Source organism: Lagopus muta, chromosome 19 (genome assembly GCF_023343835.1).
Source record: "Lagopus muta isolate bLagMut1 chromosome 19, bLagMut1 primary, whole genome shotgun sequence".
Lineage (NCBI taxonomy): Eukaryota > Metazoa > Chordata > Aves > Galliformes > Phasianidae > Lagopus > Lagopus muta.
In genome coordinates this window covers 1,796,618-1,814,706 of record NC_064451.1, presented here as the reverse complement: position 1 = coordinate 1,814,706, position 18,089 = coordinate 1,796,618, and the positions used below count along the sequence as shown (strand labels likewise).

Genomic DNA, 18,089 nt, shown 5'->3' with positions numbered 1-18,089 from the left:
GAGGACAGTGATGGAGGCTGAGCCAATTACCTGTGACAGCAGCACGTGTGAGCTCTCAGTAACGCTCACACCCCAGCTGTGCGCCCAGGGCTGCTCCTGCAGGGCACGGCACATCCCCAAGAACAATCCTGAGACAGAAATTAAATAGATTTACGCTATCATCACTTCTAAAACCAAGACTTAAACCAAGATATTAGTAAGGCTTTGGTTTAGCTTTCCTTTTCTTCTTCTATATACACGCAAATGCTTTTATTGTAATTGCTAATATCACTTTTTCCCCTCAAAGCCCTGACCACAGACAGAGAGGTGGCCTGGCAGTGCTCCATGCCCCATGTTGGGGTGGGTGAGTGGCCAGCGTTACAGTGCTCCTGTGGAAAGAAAGATTGCAATCTCTGATAGTGGCTGCTGATGGGAATCTGTCCTCTGCTACCATCAGAAGCCACACCGTAACATCACATTTACCAGACACCTGAAAATCCCCAATTCCACACTCTCCAGCTCTCTGCTTTCCCACTGAGAGAGCTGGCACACCAGGCTCTGCTTTGCCCAGGCTCTCAGCATGGTGGGTGCTGGTCTGGCCTCATGGAGCATCTGCAGAGGAGGAAAACATTTGTCATATTTTTTATTTGCTGATTTTATTACTGGTTCCTACTCACAGCAACAGTAAATTAAACCCCAAAGCGCAGCAGGGCCCGTGCATTGTGACAGCTTAAACACAGCACTTGGGCAGCACACGAGGAGAGCAACACACTGGAGGAGGTCAGGGGAGCACAAGCAAATAAGATGAGATTAATTTTGGAATAATGCAGAGAGAAAATGATGTCTGCCAAGGAAGGAGCTTTGCAGGGCACACAGCCCCATGCACCTCTGCTCCTCACAGTAAAGCATGAGCAGCTCATTATGGGTCACAGCTCGTGCCCAGGGAGCTGCAGCACAAACATTCCAAACAGCACACACAGCATGAGGCCAAAGCCCTGCTCCTGCCCAGGAAATGCCTACCAGTAATTTTGGAAGAGGTCTCCCAGGTGCCACTGGACAACAGCAGTTTGTTCCTCTTTCCAAACCCTTCAGCAAACAGCTGTGTTTACCCTGCTGTGTAACAAAGCAATTAAAGGCATTCCTTACCTGCACTGCCAATGGGGACAGCAGTGCCACAGAGCCTGGCTGCAGCATCCCATCGCTGGGCACTGCTGGTGGCTGAGCTGTCAGCACTACAAAGACCACGGCCAGAGCTGGAGCCCTGGGCAGGGCTGGGTGCTGGGGTGGACAGGAACTGTTTGAAACATCCAAACAAACCCTTATGGAAACACACGTGAGCACACAGAGCATTAGGATGCCCTTGGGTGCAATTCTTTCCTGCAGGAAGATTTGGGGGTTAAGTACAGTACGGGATGGGGAGCCAGTGAGAGGCATGAGGCTGAATCACTGATGCAGCCCCTACTGCCCAACCGAGGAGCAGAACACAGCCGGCAGGAAAGCAAGCCAGGAAAACAACCCTGCTTTTAAAATTGTACAGAAATTGTTCTACAATCCTCTGCACAGAAGGAGAGACTGCTTCAGTGTCCAGGGCTCAGCTATAGAGAACACATCTAGGAAAAAAGCTGTGATAAATTATTTGGAACAGACATTTAGCCTCAAATGAAAGGTTTATATGCTGTCTTCTGAACAACTACATCTGAACTAAGTGCTATCTCCCCATGGAATGGGGCACGAGGTGAACACAGTGCCTCTAATTAGCACACCCAGGAACCCTGCGTTCTGTTTCTTGCAGCTCCTTCTCCCCATGCTGATGATCCCATCGGTGCACACGCAGGCTCTGGGAGCAGAACCAGCTGCCAGGAGGCGTGGAGGTAGGGCTCAAAGTTTGGCCAAACACAAAGGGACAGCAGAGCCATGCAAGAAGCACTGCGCTCGGGCTGACAGAGCAGCTGTCTGTCTGGAAAACAACATTCTGTTCCAGGTTGCTTGGCAGCTGGGGCAAGAGGAACGAGCAGAACCATCACTGCCATGGGAAGTGCAGCGCAGGTGTCTGACAAAATGCATCCGCCCACTGCCGAGAGGCTGGAAGGCTCCAGAGATCCACCCTCTGCTAAAGGCACTTCTGCTTTTCAAGGAAGGCTGAAGACCAGGAGAGGTTCAGAGCACCTCGGAGGATGAGTCTGCACTCCTGCCCTATTCATCGGTTCCTAGAGAAGTTCCTGTACTGCAGCCACCTATCAGTGCAGATGTTGGAGGGACTCGCATCTCTTTTGCATCCCCTCTTCAGAAGAGCAAAGCTCAGCTGAGCAGGACATGCTCCTCTTCCACTGCTCAGAACTGCTGTGCAGTTACAAAGCAAACGCCCCTTCTGTAACAGCTGCAAGGTGCAGACCCCCATGTGCTTCCTCCCATCCGTCCCAGGCTGCCACCATCAGAGGAGCCTTTCCTCTAACAGATATGAGCACCACCGATCTCAACCAGAATTATCCCCAACTCCACCTCCACCTCAAAAGCCATTTAGAGTTTTATTTGAAAAAACGCATTCCTTTCAATAGCAGGAAACAACCTGCTGTCATTTTTTGTGACAGAGGAACTGCTGTCCCGAATGAGGGTTGCACATTCACCAGCACAATGGAGGGAGTGGGGATGCTGAGCTTCCTCACATTCTGGCAGCTTTCTGTGCTCAAAACCAGAAGTCAGAATACCAACTCTTAACATAACCTGACTGGCACTGGGTCCCACAGAGAGAAACCTGCCAACAACCACACAGGCATTTAAATCCAGCAGAATAACTTTATTTGCCAGGGCAAATACAGCCAAGCAGGGACTCCAGAGTTGCCTGGCAAAAGTCAGCACTACGATTTGTCTGTAAATGTTCTGTTGATGGCTTAAGGATACACGCTTCATAGCTAGTGTTCACGTTAATTGATTTCTTGGCTTGAGATTGGAAGTTAAATACATTCAGAGTGGCTCCAGTCAGAGCACTGCTCCCAGGTACCTGACTGCAACTCACTGAGCAGTTAATTACAGTTACCTGATTCATGTGAAAAGTAAGCAGTGATGCTCTGCAAATCCCCTCCTCTCTCCAATGCAGCTGCATGGAGCCTTTCATCAAGGGACACGGGAGGACGACGTTCAATGATCCTTTGGGCCTCGCAGTAAAACCAGTAACTAAAACACGCAGCAGCCAAAGGCAGCACGGACTGCACATCCCCAGCATGTTCCCACTCTGCCAGTCCCAGAGTGATGAAGGACCAGCCATTGTGCCAGCACAGCCCAGAGCTGGTGCTTTGTGCTGGCAGCTGGATGCCACACACCCTGCCTGGAGAAAGGCGAAAGCTTGCTTAATCTCATCTAGATGTTTTCTTTTTTTAATGTATGTAAATACAAACAAGATGCAGCTGTTGCACTCGGTGCTAGGCTGGCTCTCCCGTGCTGCTTGCCTGGCAGTCTGCGTTTGGGAGATTCTTGCGCTTTCTTATCTGCACATCTTCATCCTGAAGGAGCAAAAAGGCACAGTCTCATTTTTCAGCATCATCTTTGAGCTGGTTAAAATCTGCCCTCTGTTCCTCTGTCTCTTTTTTGTCCACCAACCATTACCCACCAGAGATCAGCCCAGCAAACAAAACCCTTCACACCATCACTCCAGCTCCCTCCTCACAACATTGCAGCCCTCTCACATCCTCAGACTGGCAGCTGCCCAAACCATTCACACGCTCCCACTGGAAAGCTCTCGCTCCAACACAACAGGCAGCTTCAGCTTTCAAGCCTGCCAGCTGCTCAACCTGGAGTAAGGAGACATCTCTGTGAGGGAGCTCTGCTGCTCGGGCTACAGGCAGCACCACGAGAAGTGAGGCTGCACGACAGGTTTTCCCCAGGGTGGACCTGAGCTCCCACAGCATCAATAACTTAGGTGTAAGGCACCTCTGGAAGATACAGTATGATTTCCTACTCATACAGCGCTAACTTTAATGCAGATCAGGTCGTTCAGAGCCTTATTTACTTTTCGGGAGGGTATCTGCAAGGATGGAGTTTTCAGCATCTCACACTCATCTGCACACCCCTTGCAATACACAGGTGTGCTTACTGTGCAGTGTCCTTGCATTGAGTCAAGACTTCCCTGACTGCAAGCCCTGTCTGCCACCCCTTGACTTTTTCCTGAGCATCTTGGACACCTTCTCAGTAGCACTCAGCTACAGGTAGCAGAAGACAGCAGATGCCCTCTTTGCCTCATCTACTCCAAGCTGGAGAAAGCAGCATCCCCAGTCATCCTGACTCTTCTAGCTCATGCCAGCAAAGATGCAGCAACAGCCCATTTCCAGGGCACTTCGTACCGAGTCAGTTTCGTCTTCAGCCTGGTTCCGTATGAAATGAATATAATCATCCTTCTGGTTGTCCAGAACTTCTTCCTCGTACTCAGTCTGGTAGTCTGACTCATCTAAAGAGAGAGGAGAGAAAAAAACACGGGTTTAAGCAGCACTCAGAGAGGCAGAGAAAGTGGAAGAGGAATGAAGGATAGCTGCCTCTGAGCAGCAGAGCAGCACGCGGTGACTGCCGGCCAGTTCTGAGCAGCTCAGTGAGCTCGACTGCTCGAACATCCATCAGCTCTCCAGCCTGACCACAGCACGTCCTGTGCATGAGCTGCTGGCCTGCAGCCCTCCAGAATCTAAAGAGCCTGGAGCAGGAGCAGTGAGATCCAAACTGCCTCTGCCAGTTCGGTGGGCACTGGCTGATGGGACCAAGCACAGTCAATGGGAGATGCTCCCACTTCCTGGTGAGTGCTCCCCATGGGGGACTTGCTATCTCTCCCCACTCACTCCACACCTGTAGAATGCCTCTAAAGACACACCTCAGAGCTACAAGCCCTGCCTCTCCTGGACATGCTGTCACTGACTTACTGGCAACACAGACTTGCAAGCACAGGACCAGCTCTTCGTGTTGCCAACCCCTTACCACCACAGAGATGATAATTACAGATCTCACAGCCTCTGATCCACAGGGAACAGTGACATTTACACTCCCTCCTTCCCACAGGGCACAATTGCTTCTCTCTCTGGTGATCCAGCAGATGAACATCATCGAGGGAAGCTCAAAAACCTGACCAGTGCCTTCACCTGACCTTAAGCAGCACTGCTGCTATTCAGACCTGAGCAGCAGCTCCTGTGCCTGAGTTAAAAACAAGATGGTGCGACCCTGTCCCCAAAAATGCTGCCACTTTTCACGCGTCCTTGTTGGCCTTTGCTGCTGCTTTCCCCTTTTCAACTCATTCCCCTCCTGTGCCGTGCTGTGGTTGTGGAACAGCTTCCATGCTGAAGCCAAATGAAACACGTTGCAAAGGAATACCTTCCATTTGCACAGTTCACAACTGAGTTGTTGAGGCACTCAGTTATTCAGAAGGCAATTTAATGCATTAAAATGGCAGTTTTCACACTAAGCTTTGTGCCACTGTCATGAATTCAGGTGCGCTTTGAGCTGCTTTTTCACTTTTTCAGCTCAGCACTGAGACAAGTGGCTCGTATTTGAACTGGATTCTTGATTAAGTATTTCTTTGGGGAACAGTCAATAGCATCTGCTCCGCGCTGAAGACAACAGCACAGTCTGTTCCACAGCATTTCCTTCTAACACGACCAACCACAACCAACTGCTACATCATTAGAATGAAAGGCATTTGGCCATTTTTTTTTTCCTGTGGATCAGAGAATCTTTGTGAGCTCATACTGAAAACACTGCTGATAACCTTTGATAAAAACCCACTGGAGAAACAGGCATTCCCCTGAACAACAACAGACAGCACAAACAATACTTGTGGTTTTACAGCTCCATTAAAACTGATGGAATCAAGCCCCAGTCTGTATTTTCCAAACACTGTTCAGCATTCAGCAGGGCTTTATGTGGAGACTGAGGAAGAAGACAGGCCCCGTCCCTTCCCACCCCCTCACGCTGTGTCTGACACCTGAGGACAGGACTTGTCCCCCTCTCAGACATCATCCATTGCCCCTTTTGAGACTGAACCTGGGGCTCAGGAGATGACTGCTCCCGCTCTGACTGGCTCTGCCTGTTCACACCACCCAGGAGCACCCAGTGGGACCACGGCTTCACTGCCCTTCAGCGCACCGAACACTTCAGTTCCAAATGACCTGAAGTTATCAGGCAGAGAATAGACAGACATGGGCAAGGCTGTCACAACAGCAAGCAATTGCTGATATTTATTCTATTTAAAGGACTCAGTAGCAGGCTGGCTGCTGCCATCACCAAAAGGTGATGATCCTGACCTTACAGAGCCAACAAGGAGGTTGCACTCTAATGGCCCCAGAGCTACCATCACTGGGGCACCATCACACATGGAAAGGCAGCACACCACATGTGAAGAAAAAGAGCACTGTGTGGCTGTTTCAATAACCCACACAGGCTTCAATGTAAATCTGGGGGAATCCGGTAGCTCATCCCAATGCAGGGTACATTACTGCTTTTTGATGTAAGTATTTTTTTTTAAGGAGCAAAGATGCAGAGGGCAACCTAGAGCCTGATAACTGCCTTCCCTGAGGCATTTTGGGACGCCTCCTGCTTCAGCTGTATTGCAGAACCAGGCATTTCAAACCGAGAGCAGGGCTTCTTTCTCCCCAGCTATTTCTCCCACATGGCTGCTGCTGTTACAGGACGTGCTCTCATTCCGTCACTGCATGCAGTGAGCGTGCTACCTTACCTCACCCCAGGAAACGTGGCTATGGGGCTGGCCTGAAGCATTACTGCTTTGGAAAATGAGCAATGAAAGCTGCTGTGGGAGATGCCTGGCAGCCCATGCGACTCCATCCTCAGAAAACCTCTGCAGGTGGGAGCGCAACCACGGCCACGGCTCAGCCCCTGTGCTCTGCTGGCCAAGGCTCTGCAAAATGCAATTACAGAAAAGTCCCAATCAAGTAAGTGCTCCTCTGAGGCGTTGTGATGCTGAACAAACACAGCCACACCTACTGCTGGGTCTCAGCTGTGAGAACAAGCTGCTGTTCTGTGTGTGCTTTTCCACGTGCTCGCAGTGCATGGACACCTCTGGGTCCCACACAGGGCTTCTCGTGGCTTCCCCAGCTCACCTCCTCCCGATGGACCATCTCCTTCACTTCCTCCACTGCTTTTTAAACTGCTTTAATCATTTTCCTCAGTTTGCTCAAGGGTGAAAACTTCACATCATTCCAATGACTACAAAGTGCAGTGGAAGGGGAGAAGTGGCAGCAAAAAGGGTGAAGAGTCCCTGACCAGCAAAGCCTCCAGATCTAAAGCAGTGTCTTCCTCAGAGAAAAGGCATTGAAGTTTCTTCTTCGTTATCCTTCTTTAGAACAGAATTGTTGACAGAATTCCTTTATCCAGCCTAAGACCTGCTGTATGCTGCCAGGATGGGCCGGGCCTGCCTGAATCCCTGAGGACTGAGATCCCAGTCAGGAAAAGGCTGAAACTAGGTGATCTTCAGGGTCCCTTCCAGTCCAACCCAGTCCAAATCAATACAAGCCATTCTGCAGTTGTAGAAAGAAAACCCAATTGCACCTTGTCTGCCAGTGGCAGTTCCCACCCAGGCTCCCAGGAAGCACAGGACAGCAGCAGACACACCAATACAGCAGCAAACCCCAAGGCTCAGGGCAGCACACGCACAGAACTGCCCACAGTCACTGGGGAGGCAGCCGCTCTGCCTCTGAGCTGCAGGACATCGCCTTGGGCACCAGGCAGTGCCACGCTCACAGGGACACCCTCACACCCCCAAAAGCCAGGCAGGGTTCCTTCAGGGAGCACATGATGTCCACAACATAAACACAGAACGTCCTTCCACACCTGCTGCCACATGCACAGCTCCCCATGCCATCCTCCCCCCACTATGGGGTTTGCAATCAACAGATCCCGCTGTGAGGACCACATGGCAACAGCCCCTTGTGTCCCAAATACCCCAAGCATAGCTCCCTGGTTAGGCCAAAATTTGCCACGTCTGCTTTTCATTATTCACATTTAATGACTTCACCCAGCAAAAAGCAAACCTTCCTAACAGGGCCAACAACCCAACTCTAAGAGGAAGCCCATCCCCGCAGCTCTCAGTGCTGATGCCTTCAATAACCACATGACATGAACTCTTCAACCTTACAGCACCTGCTTCAGACACTGCATTAATATTTTCTTCATCAGACATACGATTGCAATTAGCATTTCAAATTACCAGGAGGACATCTCTACAAGCAGTCACAGATGGAAGGACTGCTAACTTTAGATTTCTCTCTGCAAGAGCAAGAATCAGGAGGAAAGGGAGAGACTGATTATAAAAAGCTCCAGCCCTGGTGAAACACTCAGAGATTTTGGGCTCTGGAGCCTGATGCTGTTAAGTCAGCCCTGGGTTCTGGTTCTGTGTGCTCTGCAGTACACATCTGAGGCTCAAAGCACTCAGGACTCACCATGTAAAAATGCAGGGCCATTATCTGTTCCTCATTAGCCCATCAGTGCTCCCCTAATAGGGGCGTGCATATGGCAGCTGAGCCCATGAGTCACTCTGGGTCTGATTCAAGGCAGCACGAAGCAGCCTTGCTTTAAGCCGCCCTCCTCCTTTTTCTAAAGGACACAGACCAAAGAGTGAAGCCAGCAGGGCACACAGGCAGCACAAGGAGGAACTGAAGTCTGTCTTTGCACAAGTTGACACGTGTTTTCTTTTGGTCAAATGAGGGTAACTGAATAGGGCACGCGTCCACCAGGAACCCACACATCTCTGGACTCACCATCAGCCACGGCAGCTTTCACTGGCTCAATCCTGGACACAATTTCTGCCAGATCCGTGAAAGAGGTGCTGGGATAGGTCACGTTCTGAAACACAGCATTAAGGTTCAGGTATGTTAGCAATTGTTCACAGAATACCCAATTCAAGACCGTGCATAAGTGATACTGAACAGACAAAGTTCCAGACATACATCTGCCATGATTCCCCCCTCATTACTCACTGGTAATTCACTGGACAGTGACCCTGCAGCAGAGCTGTGCTGCAGATGGGCTTCCCAAGGGCAAGCAGGCGTGGGGACAAGGTACAACCAGCCCTTCTCCATCCATGCAGTATGAAACCTCACTAAAAATGTAGGAAACTGTCATGGCTCTCCGTGACAGAAACTATACAAAGGGCTACAAAGACAAGAACTGGAAGGTCTGGGCTCTGCAACAGACAGTGCTCCTGGTACTTGGTTGTTCACCACCACTCTGTGTTACTCTGTCAAAGGGAGCTGCTGGACCAGCTGCAGCCCCCAAGCAGATTTCTCCTTCCTTAAGGAGCCTGGTGGGAAGGAGAAGGCTCTGCAGAGCCATGGGAGCAGTGCAAGCAAAGCTCAGAATGGAGGGACCAGGAGCTGGCAGGGGAGCCCAATACTCAGGGCAATGCAGGGGCTGGAGGTGCTGCAGTGAGCAGGAGCCCAAGGTGAGAGGTCCACTTGCAGGGGGAATGCTCTGCACTGTAATTCCTCTTTGCAATAAACCCTTTCTATTTTCACTGTCTCACCCAAGCAGTGGCTTGAGCATTCTCTATTTCAAAGAGATGCCCGCTCTAGTTTCTCTTTTCATAAGACCCAGGTTAGGCATTTCAGGACCATTCTGGCCTTCCCACATCCTTGGGATGGGCACGAGGTGACCATGTGGAAACCCAAACAGTCTTTGCCTATCTTCAAAACCAATCTGTTTCATTAGCACAACAGCAGCCTGCCCAGAGGAGAGGAGCTGGCAGGAGGCTCCCGATGGGCACCGGGCTGCCAGGAGTCACTGTGAGGGACTGCCCACGTGCTTCCAGCTAGAGCAGCTCCCTCACACAGCGTTTTTGTGAGCAACTCTTTGCTCTTCTGGCAAAAGCATCGGCACTGTGAATCACAACACAGCCCCCGCAGGGTCACAGCAGAAGCCCATTACAGCTGCAGCAGATTGCTCTCAGTTGCCCTCTAATCCATAAGCAACTTCTGATGTGATTTAGTACAGCCAGAGCAGGGTGCGGATCCGGGACAAACAGCTGCTGGCTGCAGTGGACAGAGAAAGGCCCAAACAGAATTAAAAAACAGCAGCATGAAATGAAACAGCGGTAGCTTAGGACACGCTTTTTATAATATAAAGAAGTACAGACGCTCAGAATAAGGTCTGACCATGAAGGAGCCAGCAGAAGGGTGAGTCAGCCCTGCTTCCCATGAATACGCGACCTGAATGGTCCCAGCACAGAGCCTGCAGACGGCCGTTCCCCAAGATGAGAGGACAACAGCATCCCTATCCTCACGTAGTGCCCACAGAGCACACGAAGCAATCACCTCAGCCTGAGGTGAGGACTCACCACACCAACACACTGAGCCCAAAGGCCTTGTGCGCAGACTGGAACTGCGCTGGTGAGAAACCAGGTGACCGTCCACGCTCATCTGATGCCTTGCGAACTGGAATGCAATGCTGGACCACTTCCCCCAACACTTTTAAGGACAAGATCACTCTCCCATCAGTTAACGCAAGGAAAAGAAGCACCTCAGATTCATTTGAATCCTACTCTCCAACTTCCCCAGTAGTATTTTCTCCTAGAAGGGAGAAAGTATTCTCTTCAGCATAATCTTTATTAAATAAGTGAGAGCATAGAGACAGTTACTATTGTAGTCTGCTGGAGTATATTTAGCTTTGACTATGAATAACATTTCAATAGACAAAACTTCCCCGAAGAGACCCAATTAGTGGTGCTGCACTGCTCTGCACTGGGAAGAATTGGGGCTGTTCACATGAACTTTATGTAAGGCTGCTGTTGTTCACGACTTTGGTATTTGCATTTTAAGGAGAGATAAATAGCAACTGAATGATGAAAGTCAGAAGTATCTAAATGCTTAAATATCCAGAGATTAAGTAAAAATTCAATGCTTGCAACATGGAATCGAGATGAAAAGCAGCCGAGCCAAACACTCCAAGATGCTGAATGCTCCCGAAATAGCTGAAGAAGTAAAACATAGATCAAAACCTTTGCTAATGAAAGCAAGTTAAAAATATCAGCAGTTATCCCTGGAAGACAGCAGAGATAAAGGACTTAAGTGACTCTAAAGAACTAAGGAGAAAAAGCAAAGCACCCCGGTGGGAGCCTTCAATACTTGTTATTTCGCAGAAATTAATCTACTAAAACAAAAGTCAGATTCAAACGCCTCTTTGACTCCAAGAGAGGCAGACGGCTTTCGAGGCGCTCAGAACACAGCCCAGAGCCCAGCACCAGGCTGGGGAGCAAAGTGAGCTGACAGCCTACTGGTCAGCCATCCTCACACCTCTGCATTTACCCCATTTTGGTGCCCCAGCAATCAGCGCTTCCTGCCTCGTTACAAAATGCTCACACAGAAACGCAACGCCAGGCTCTGTCTACAAGCACTGCATGACCTACTTGGCAGTGCAAGTGCCATAAAAAACAACAGGGGAGATGATGATAAATGTACAAAATCCTGCATGATGCACAGCTGTAATACTGTAACTTGACTGAAATATCAGCCTGAATGATTGCATCCCATCTCACGGGCAATTTTTAAAGAAGCCTTGGAAAGGTACATTTGTTAACAGCAGCGAAGATGTTCAAGCTTGTTACCAGCTGGTGATAAAAGTCAGAGGATGAAATAGGACACAGCCATTTCTGATGGACACGCACAGTTTTCTCTCCCTTGACTTCTTCTGCCTACTCACACACACAGCAGCACGTGCCCAGCTGAACACGGGCTCAGAGGCAGGATGGAGATCCCTCCTGCACAGCTCACGCCAACACATCTCCAAGCCCAGCTCATCTTCCCAGTGAAGGCAGCAAGCTCTCGTACTCCTCAGGCTACTCTGATCAGCAGCTCATTTCTCACAAACCTCAGGCACCACCCTGCCCATCAGCAGGGTGGGATTAACCTGATGGTAGCAGGCATCAGCACTCGCCCCCCATCACTTGGCTTCCTTCACAGGGGCAGAGCTGAGGCTGCCATTCGCTATCCCAGCAGAGCCATTTTCATCTGTGACTCACACACCCTACAAACACTCATCCCTCTCGGGTGACAAATGGGGATCTAAGGGCAACAAGCCAGATGTGGGTGTCTGAAAAACTGAGCTCTGCTTCTTGTTGTTAGGCTAATGCCCATTGCTTCGAGGCTTACCCTTCCTCTCCCCTTGCTCACACCACTTCTCTTCCAGCTGAAGTGCTCAGCCACTGATCTCTGGAAGAGCTGCAAGCTCTTAATGTCATTTTTCACCTCTACTGACTCTCCTTGCTGAAGCTTACTACACTTACAATGCATTTTGGCAATCACTTACGATACTACTGCTAATTTCCCTATCTCTAAAAGACAATAAAGAAGAATTACTGGGTAAAACATGAAGCCTTTGTAGAAGTTGGGTTTTAAATCAGAGGAGTTCAAAGGAAGTGAGGATAATAAGCCAATATATTATAATATAGTTCCCAAGTCCTCAAAAAGCTGGTAACAGTTTTCAGGCAGCCCACAGTTACTGCACCAGCTCTAGAGGCAGAATTCAATCCTGGAATTACAAACCCAAGAGCAATGCCTGAAATCAATACCAGTGATCCCAATTCACATCCTGTGCAACCAGCACTGGACAGCTGGTGGGAAGCTGCTGCCTCAGCAGGGCAGTTTCCAGTACCAAGAACAATAACCAGGCACAACCTGAAGTTTGCTAACAAGAATAAATGAAAAAGTGATTCTTAAGGGGTTACTTCTGCCTACTCAACACGACTCTGAGATGTGCATCCATGCCATAGGTACAATGTGGCCCTGCACACACCATCCTTCTGCCCCAGCCCCTGCTGGGCACAGTCACCTCTTCCACTGCAACACTCAGGGCAGGAAGCAACTCCTCCAGCAGCATTTGGTGCCTGCATGCTGCTGACCCACACCAGAAGGGAGGAGAGGAGGTGGACATATCCACATACAGAGCTGTGCATCATAAGGCGCTGGTTATGGGGTGAGCAGCCTCCTTCCTTCCAGTATTTTTGTGTTGTGAATACTTCTGGGTTACAAAGAAAGCATCAGTAATCTGCCAGAACTTGATAGCAAGAGGAGAGCTGACCTACAGAGGGCTACATCCATTCTTGGAACCTCAGAGACACTGTTGTGCTCGGTGAGGATGCGGGTGGATGTCTGCATGAGACAGCAGGGATGGAGACTGCTGTGTGGATGCATTCCTTTGTAAATGCACCTATCAAAACCACCTGGACTCAGGTGGAGCACACTTTGGTCACACTTGCAGCTGACGATGCAAGAAGTGCAGGACTTCATTCTCCACACCATGGCTCCAGGAAAGAAGTTTCTGAAAAACTGATCGCGCCTCTTCCTGCCTGAAATACTTTTTGACTAATATGTGCACACTCACACACACAAAAAAACAGCACTTGAGGCAATCATTCTCCTTCATCTCCCTGATCAGTTTCTGGTGGCATCATGTAGCTCTTGCAGAGCTGTGCAATTAAACTGAACACTCACATCAGAAGTTTTGGTTTTGTAAGTCTCTTGTCTGTCTCGTAGCATCTTGTCAAGGACGCCGGTCCTGGACCAGACACCAAATACAGTTTTCCCATGCTGATATCCCACTTCCTGGGAAAAAAGAAGAATCAAGAGGTTAAAAAAGGTGAAAACAAAGTTGTAGGCAATAACAACAGCAAAAAAACCCCGCAAATATGATGTCACGTCCACATAAGTGCTGGAAATCCACAGGTCTGCCATAAAGGCTGGATCCAATTTTTGGTGCTTTCCAGCCTTTAGCTGTGAAGACTACTCAGCCCAACAATCAGTGGGGTCAATTAAGCAAAGTGCTATTTTAATTCTTAGAAGCCAATGGACCATTGATTTCTCCACGTAGGATGGAATGATATGCCACCTGACAGCAATTTTTTACAGCAGCAACATCAAGCATCTCAGCACATATATGCATACATCCTTCAAGCACAGCACTCCACCAACACTCACTTTGTGCTTTTTCACCTCTTGGATCAAGTCTAGCAAAGAAAAGTCCCTGTGGGTTCCTGGTGCCAAGCACTCCTCAGTGAGCTACGCCACACAGCACCAAGCATACAAGAGCTGGCTTGCTGGAGCAGATACAAGGCCACGTGCACAGCAGCAAAGCCACACACTCCATGTTCCACCACTTTAAAAGCCTGAAGTAGCTGGCACTTGGGACAGCATCGTGGCATTGTCACTAGCAAGAAAACAACTGGAAAAACAAGCCAACTACTCCAAGTTTTGCTCTTCTTTTTTTTTCTAATCAGACAATGGGAACTGTGTTTAAGAATGAACTTGAAAGGACAGAGCAACAGGTGTTGGGAGCCCTGAATTCTATTTCCAGCTCTGGCAGCACTGTGCCTTGCAGTGCTGGAAGCAGCCCTGGCCCAGCTGCTATTGTTTCCCATCTGCTTTTTGGACAGGATTCAAAGCAGGGCAAGAACTTAGGGTGGAATTTACCTCTGATTGATTGTGGCTTATCAGCCAAGGCTGGATGTGACTGCCCAGGAGAAAGGGCCTGACAGATCTATGGCAGCCCAAGTGTCCGAAAGATCCTGAGCTTTGGGAAGTGACGTGCAGCCTGACTGCTATAGGCAGCTACAGAATAGAGATTTTGCTCCTGAAGAAGGGATTGCTGTCCTTTTGAACAAGCTGAATTGCAGCCACATGTTGCTCGTTTCTATTTTCTGTAAAACCCAAGTACACAGCTGAAATTAAAATCAACAAAACCACCAACCCCCTGCCTCACAGCCTGCAGCAATAAGGGAATGCCCAGGATGCTCTGAAAGGTCAGCACAGCTTAAATCTCCCCCAGAGCCAAAGCTTTCTTTGCTGCAGTGTACGAAACAAAACCCAGGAGGGTGCTGCCCCCCCCACACCTACAGCATCGTGTGCCAAGAACTCGCTCACATAAACTGACGCCTTTGACAAACTGCACTTTCCTCAAGCTTTTATTCCACTGAGAAAGAGTTGCCTGGTGTCTTCAACTCCCTGTAACGCCATCAAATTAGACAGAGAGCAAACAAGGGCTCGGCAGCTTACTGTTACTGTGGTGATGCATCAGACCTGTCTGTCTGTCAGGGTTTTTGAGGGGCCAGGAGCATCCATTGAGAGAAGAGCACTGGAATCAGGGAAGTCTTACATCCCCCACTGGCAGACCAAGCTCTTACCCCAGAGCTGAGACATCAGACAGCCTTGGGAAAATGGTGATACTGGAGAATCAGCCAATGGCTTTGAATAGCTGCTCTTTGGTCCTAAGGACTCTCTTAAATGCAAATCTGCAGGGTTAACTGTGTTACTGATTTTGCTTAGTGTTTATAAGACAGTATTAGGGAACAATGCAGGGAGAGCAACCTGCAGCTTAATGAGTATTGTGGCTTCTCAGCACATCCACAAAACAGATCTACTTAAACAAAAATGGGTGTCTCGTCTTTTTCCCCAGACTAGAAGAGAGCAAAGCTATGCAGAAACACCTGAACGTGGAAAATACTTGCACAGCTGAAGCAAAGAAAAAAAGACAGTAAAATAACTTCCTTGACAAGAGATAATGAGCTGAAATTGCTACCATTCCCTCAAATCAGGCAGAAATGTTTTGGTTTGCAATGCTGGATTCTGTCACCAAGACACTTCAATTGCACATTTGGAGTCGGTTTTTCCCGTGCTGATTTCCAGTTTGTAAACAAACAGAACCAAATCCCAAAGCTGCGTAACCTGGTGCCACCCCCCACCCACTGTGTCCTTCCACTGACATTGGGGCCACTCTCCCGATACGCTATCAGGTGTAGAGGAAAGATGGATGATATGTTTTATTAATAGAAGTGTTGAAATGTGAGCCAAGTCGGATATTTCAGTATGTCGCCCTCCATTTCAATGATTCACTGCTTCCCCGTAGCCTTCTTCAAATCTTTCATGTGACAACGAGCTCCATAATCAAGGAAGAGAAATGACACTATTTGACAAACCACAACTGCCCAACGCAGCTCAGACACCAAGCAGGTTTCACAAGCAGCTGAGTAAGAACCGGCACAGGACAGTGAGGGAACTGATCCACTTACAGGTTATTATATAATCACAATTACTAACTCAATTTCTGCTGGTAATCCAATCTCACAGTCATGATATCATTCCAAGGTATTATTTAGTGTCAATTATGCACTCGGTGCCGACTCAATTCTCTTACTCTCACGCTGCTTAGGCACTAATGAGCCGTGGACTCGTGCAGAACATCAGGGATGGGGAACTGCCCTCAGCAAGGGGCACTTACACAGATTTCATCGAACTTCCCAAAATCCAGCGTGCCGTAGCGGTCGATGGGGGGCCGGATGTACTCGCAGTAGTCGCTGCTCTTCACCATCTCCAGCTGCCGCACGCAGCACACGTAGGCGAGCCGTGTTTGGATCTCTGCCATGTTTGGCACCTGCCAACCAGGACAGACACCAGCATGATTAATTCAGAAATTTCAGAGCTCCTTCTGTACGCACCAAGTTATCTATCAGACTTAGTCCGAAAGCACGCAGAAGCCTGCTGAAGCTTCAGACGTCAGCCCCTCTGCTTCCCAAGCAGTGTGGATGGAGTGCCCACAGCCAAGAGCAGAAAGAGAACTGCCTTCAAAACACGCTTCTGCAGTGCAAGATTGAATAGAATCTTCCATTTCAAGACAGGGGTGGTAACTTAAGAAAGATGTGAGCTCAGGTGAGAGGGGCACAGTGGTTCTTCAACAGACCTCTACGAACCAGGGCAGAGATTTCACAGAACCACAGACTCGCTGAGCTTGACAGACCTCTCACTATTGCCAGGTCCAAGCCCCCTGCTCAGGCAGGGTCAGCTGAGCAGGACCACATCAGCTGGGTTTTGGTGCAGCTCCACAAGTGGAGACTTCTCCACAGCCACTCTGGATGATCCACTCCAGTGTTCCACAGATTTAAAGAAAGGAGAGTTGTAACATTTCACTGGGCACTACTAAGAGGAGCCAAGGTCTTTTATTTCAGCAGCCACACGTTCCCACTACTTGCTGGAAGCAGCATGGCCAACTCTGCTGAGACAAAGCACGGCACTCAGCAGCTGCATTGCCTCCATAAGGGAAGCCAGGCTGCTTCTCAGGGAGATGAGAACTTTTCAGAGAAGAGAGTAATTAGAGGAAAAAACTTGAGATTACAGAGCAGTACTCACAGCTTGTAATATTTTCCCTGACTTTGGGAAGCAAGTATTTTAATTCCAATTGCCACAAGGCAACATGTTAACTGCAGTTAGGAGAAGAAAAAAAACAGCATTCCCTTGGGGCAGCACTGCAAAGCCAGATAATTGAGGAAATGCAGAAGGATTTACAATAGAGCTGGCCTGACTGCATGCAGCTAGAAAAAAAATCGTACTCTGCAGCCCAGTGTGTATATATGAGCAGTAGTTGTAACGTTAATTAGTGCCTGCTGCTAAAACCTCCTTAGTCAGCAGCTCAGAGATGCTAGGATACAAACACTGGACTGGACAAAGTTATTACTTCATAAGTAAAGCCTGTAAATTCTGACTTCATCAAAACTAACCACCCACCAGGAAAGGGCTCCGTGCTCTCCCAAATCCACCGCCTCTGCAGCCCACACTCCCCTCCCCAGACAGAGCTCTACCCCTCTTCTGTGATGGCCCGTTTTCCTCAGTGTCACAGCACTGCCTGTCTTGCTTCATCCAAAAGCACGTGCTCAAATTCAAGAAATGATCTGATCTGCCACAGGTTCCTGAATAGTCAAGAGAAAGCTTCCTGCTCTGCCCATAAAACTAGGTGATATTGCAGTGCAGTCTGCGGTACCTTGACTTTCTCAGCCAGTGGATTCCACCTCTTCCAGAGCAGCCACCAGCCAGACAAGCAGTCGCCATAGTTGGTGAGGTTGGTCTCATCCCGGCTCCCCACATCGATGGCTATCACCACCTTAGCACCCAAGGACCTCGCCACATCAGCTAGTGGGGAAGAAAAGGTCACCTCAGTACGCTTCCAACAGTGATGTCAACTCCAGCGCCGCACAGACACAGCTTATATACACACTGCTCAAGACAGAACCTGACATGGCGCACACCGCGAGCATCTCCTTGAGCAGCTCCAGATGTAAATGTTTGCAGCACATCTGTCACAACACCATTTCC

At 49.2% G+C, this 18,089-nt stretch overlaps 1 protein-coding gene across 1 annotated transcript in view; it reads right to left on the bottom strand.

Moving 5' to 3' along the window:
- Positions 1 to 2,421: 2,421 nt before the first annotated feature.
- The window catches only part of PNPLA7 (patatin like phospholipase domain containing 7), a 117,070-nt gene continuing 101,402 nt past the window's right edge, over positions 2,422 to 18,089 (bottom strand). The window contains exons 31-36 of the mRNA XM_048965727.1: positions 17,758 to 17,906; positions 16,225 to 16,377; positions 13,446 to 13,556; positions 8,721 to 8,805; positions 4,314 to 4,417; positions 2,422 to 3,476 (exon numbers count right to left, since the gene is read on the bottom strand). Of these exons, the coding sequence (XP_048821684.1) occupies positions 3,396 to 3,476; positions 4,314 to 4,417; positions 8,721 to 8,805; positions 13,446 to 13,556; positions 16,225 to 16,377; positions 17,758 to 17,906 (683 nt within the window). The 3' untranslated portion in view covers positions 2,422 to 3,395. The remainder of the gene's footprint in view (positions 3,477 to 4,313; positions 4,418 to 8,720; positions 8,806 to 13,445; positions 13,557 to 16,224; positions 16,378 to 17,757; positions 17,907 to 18,089) is intronic.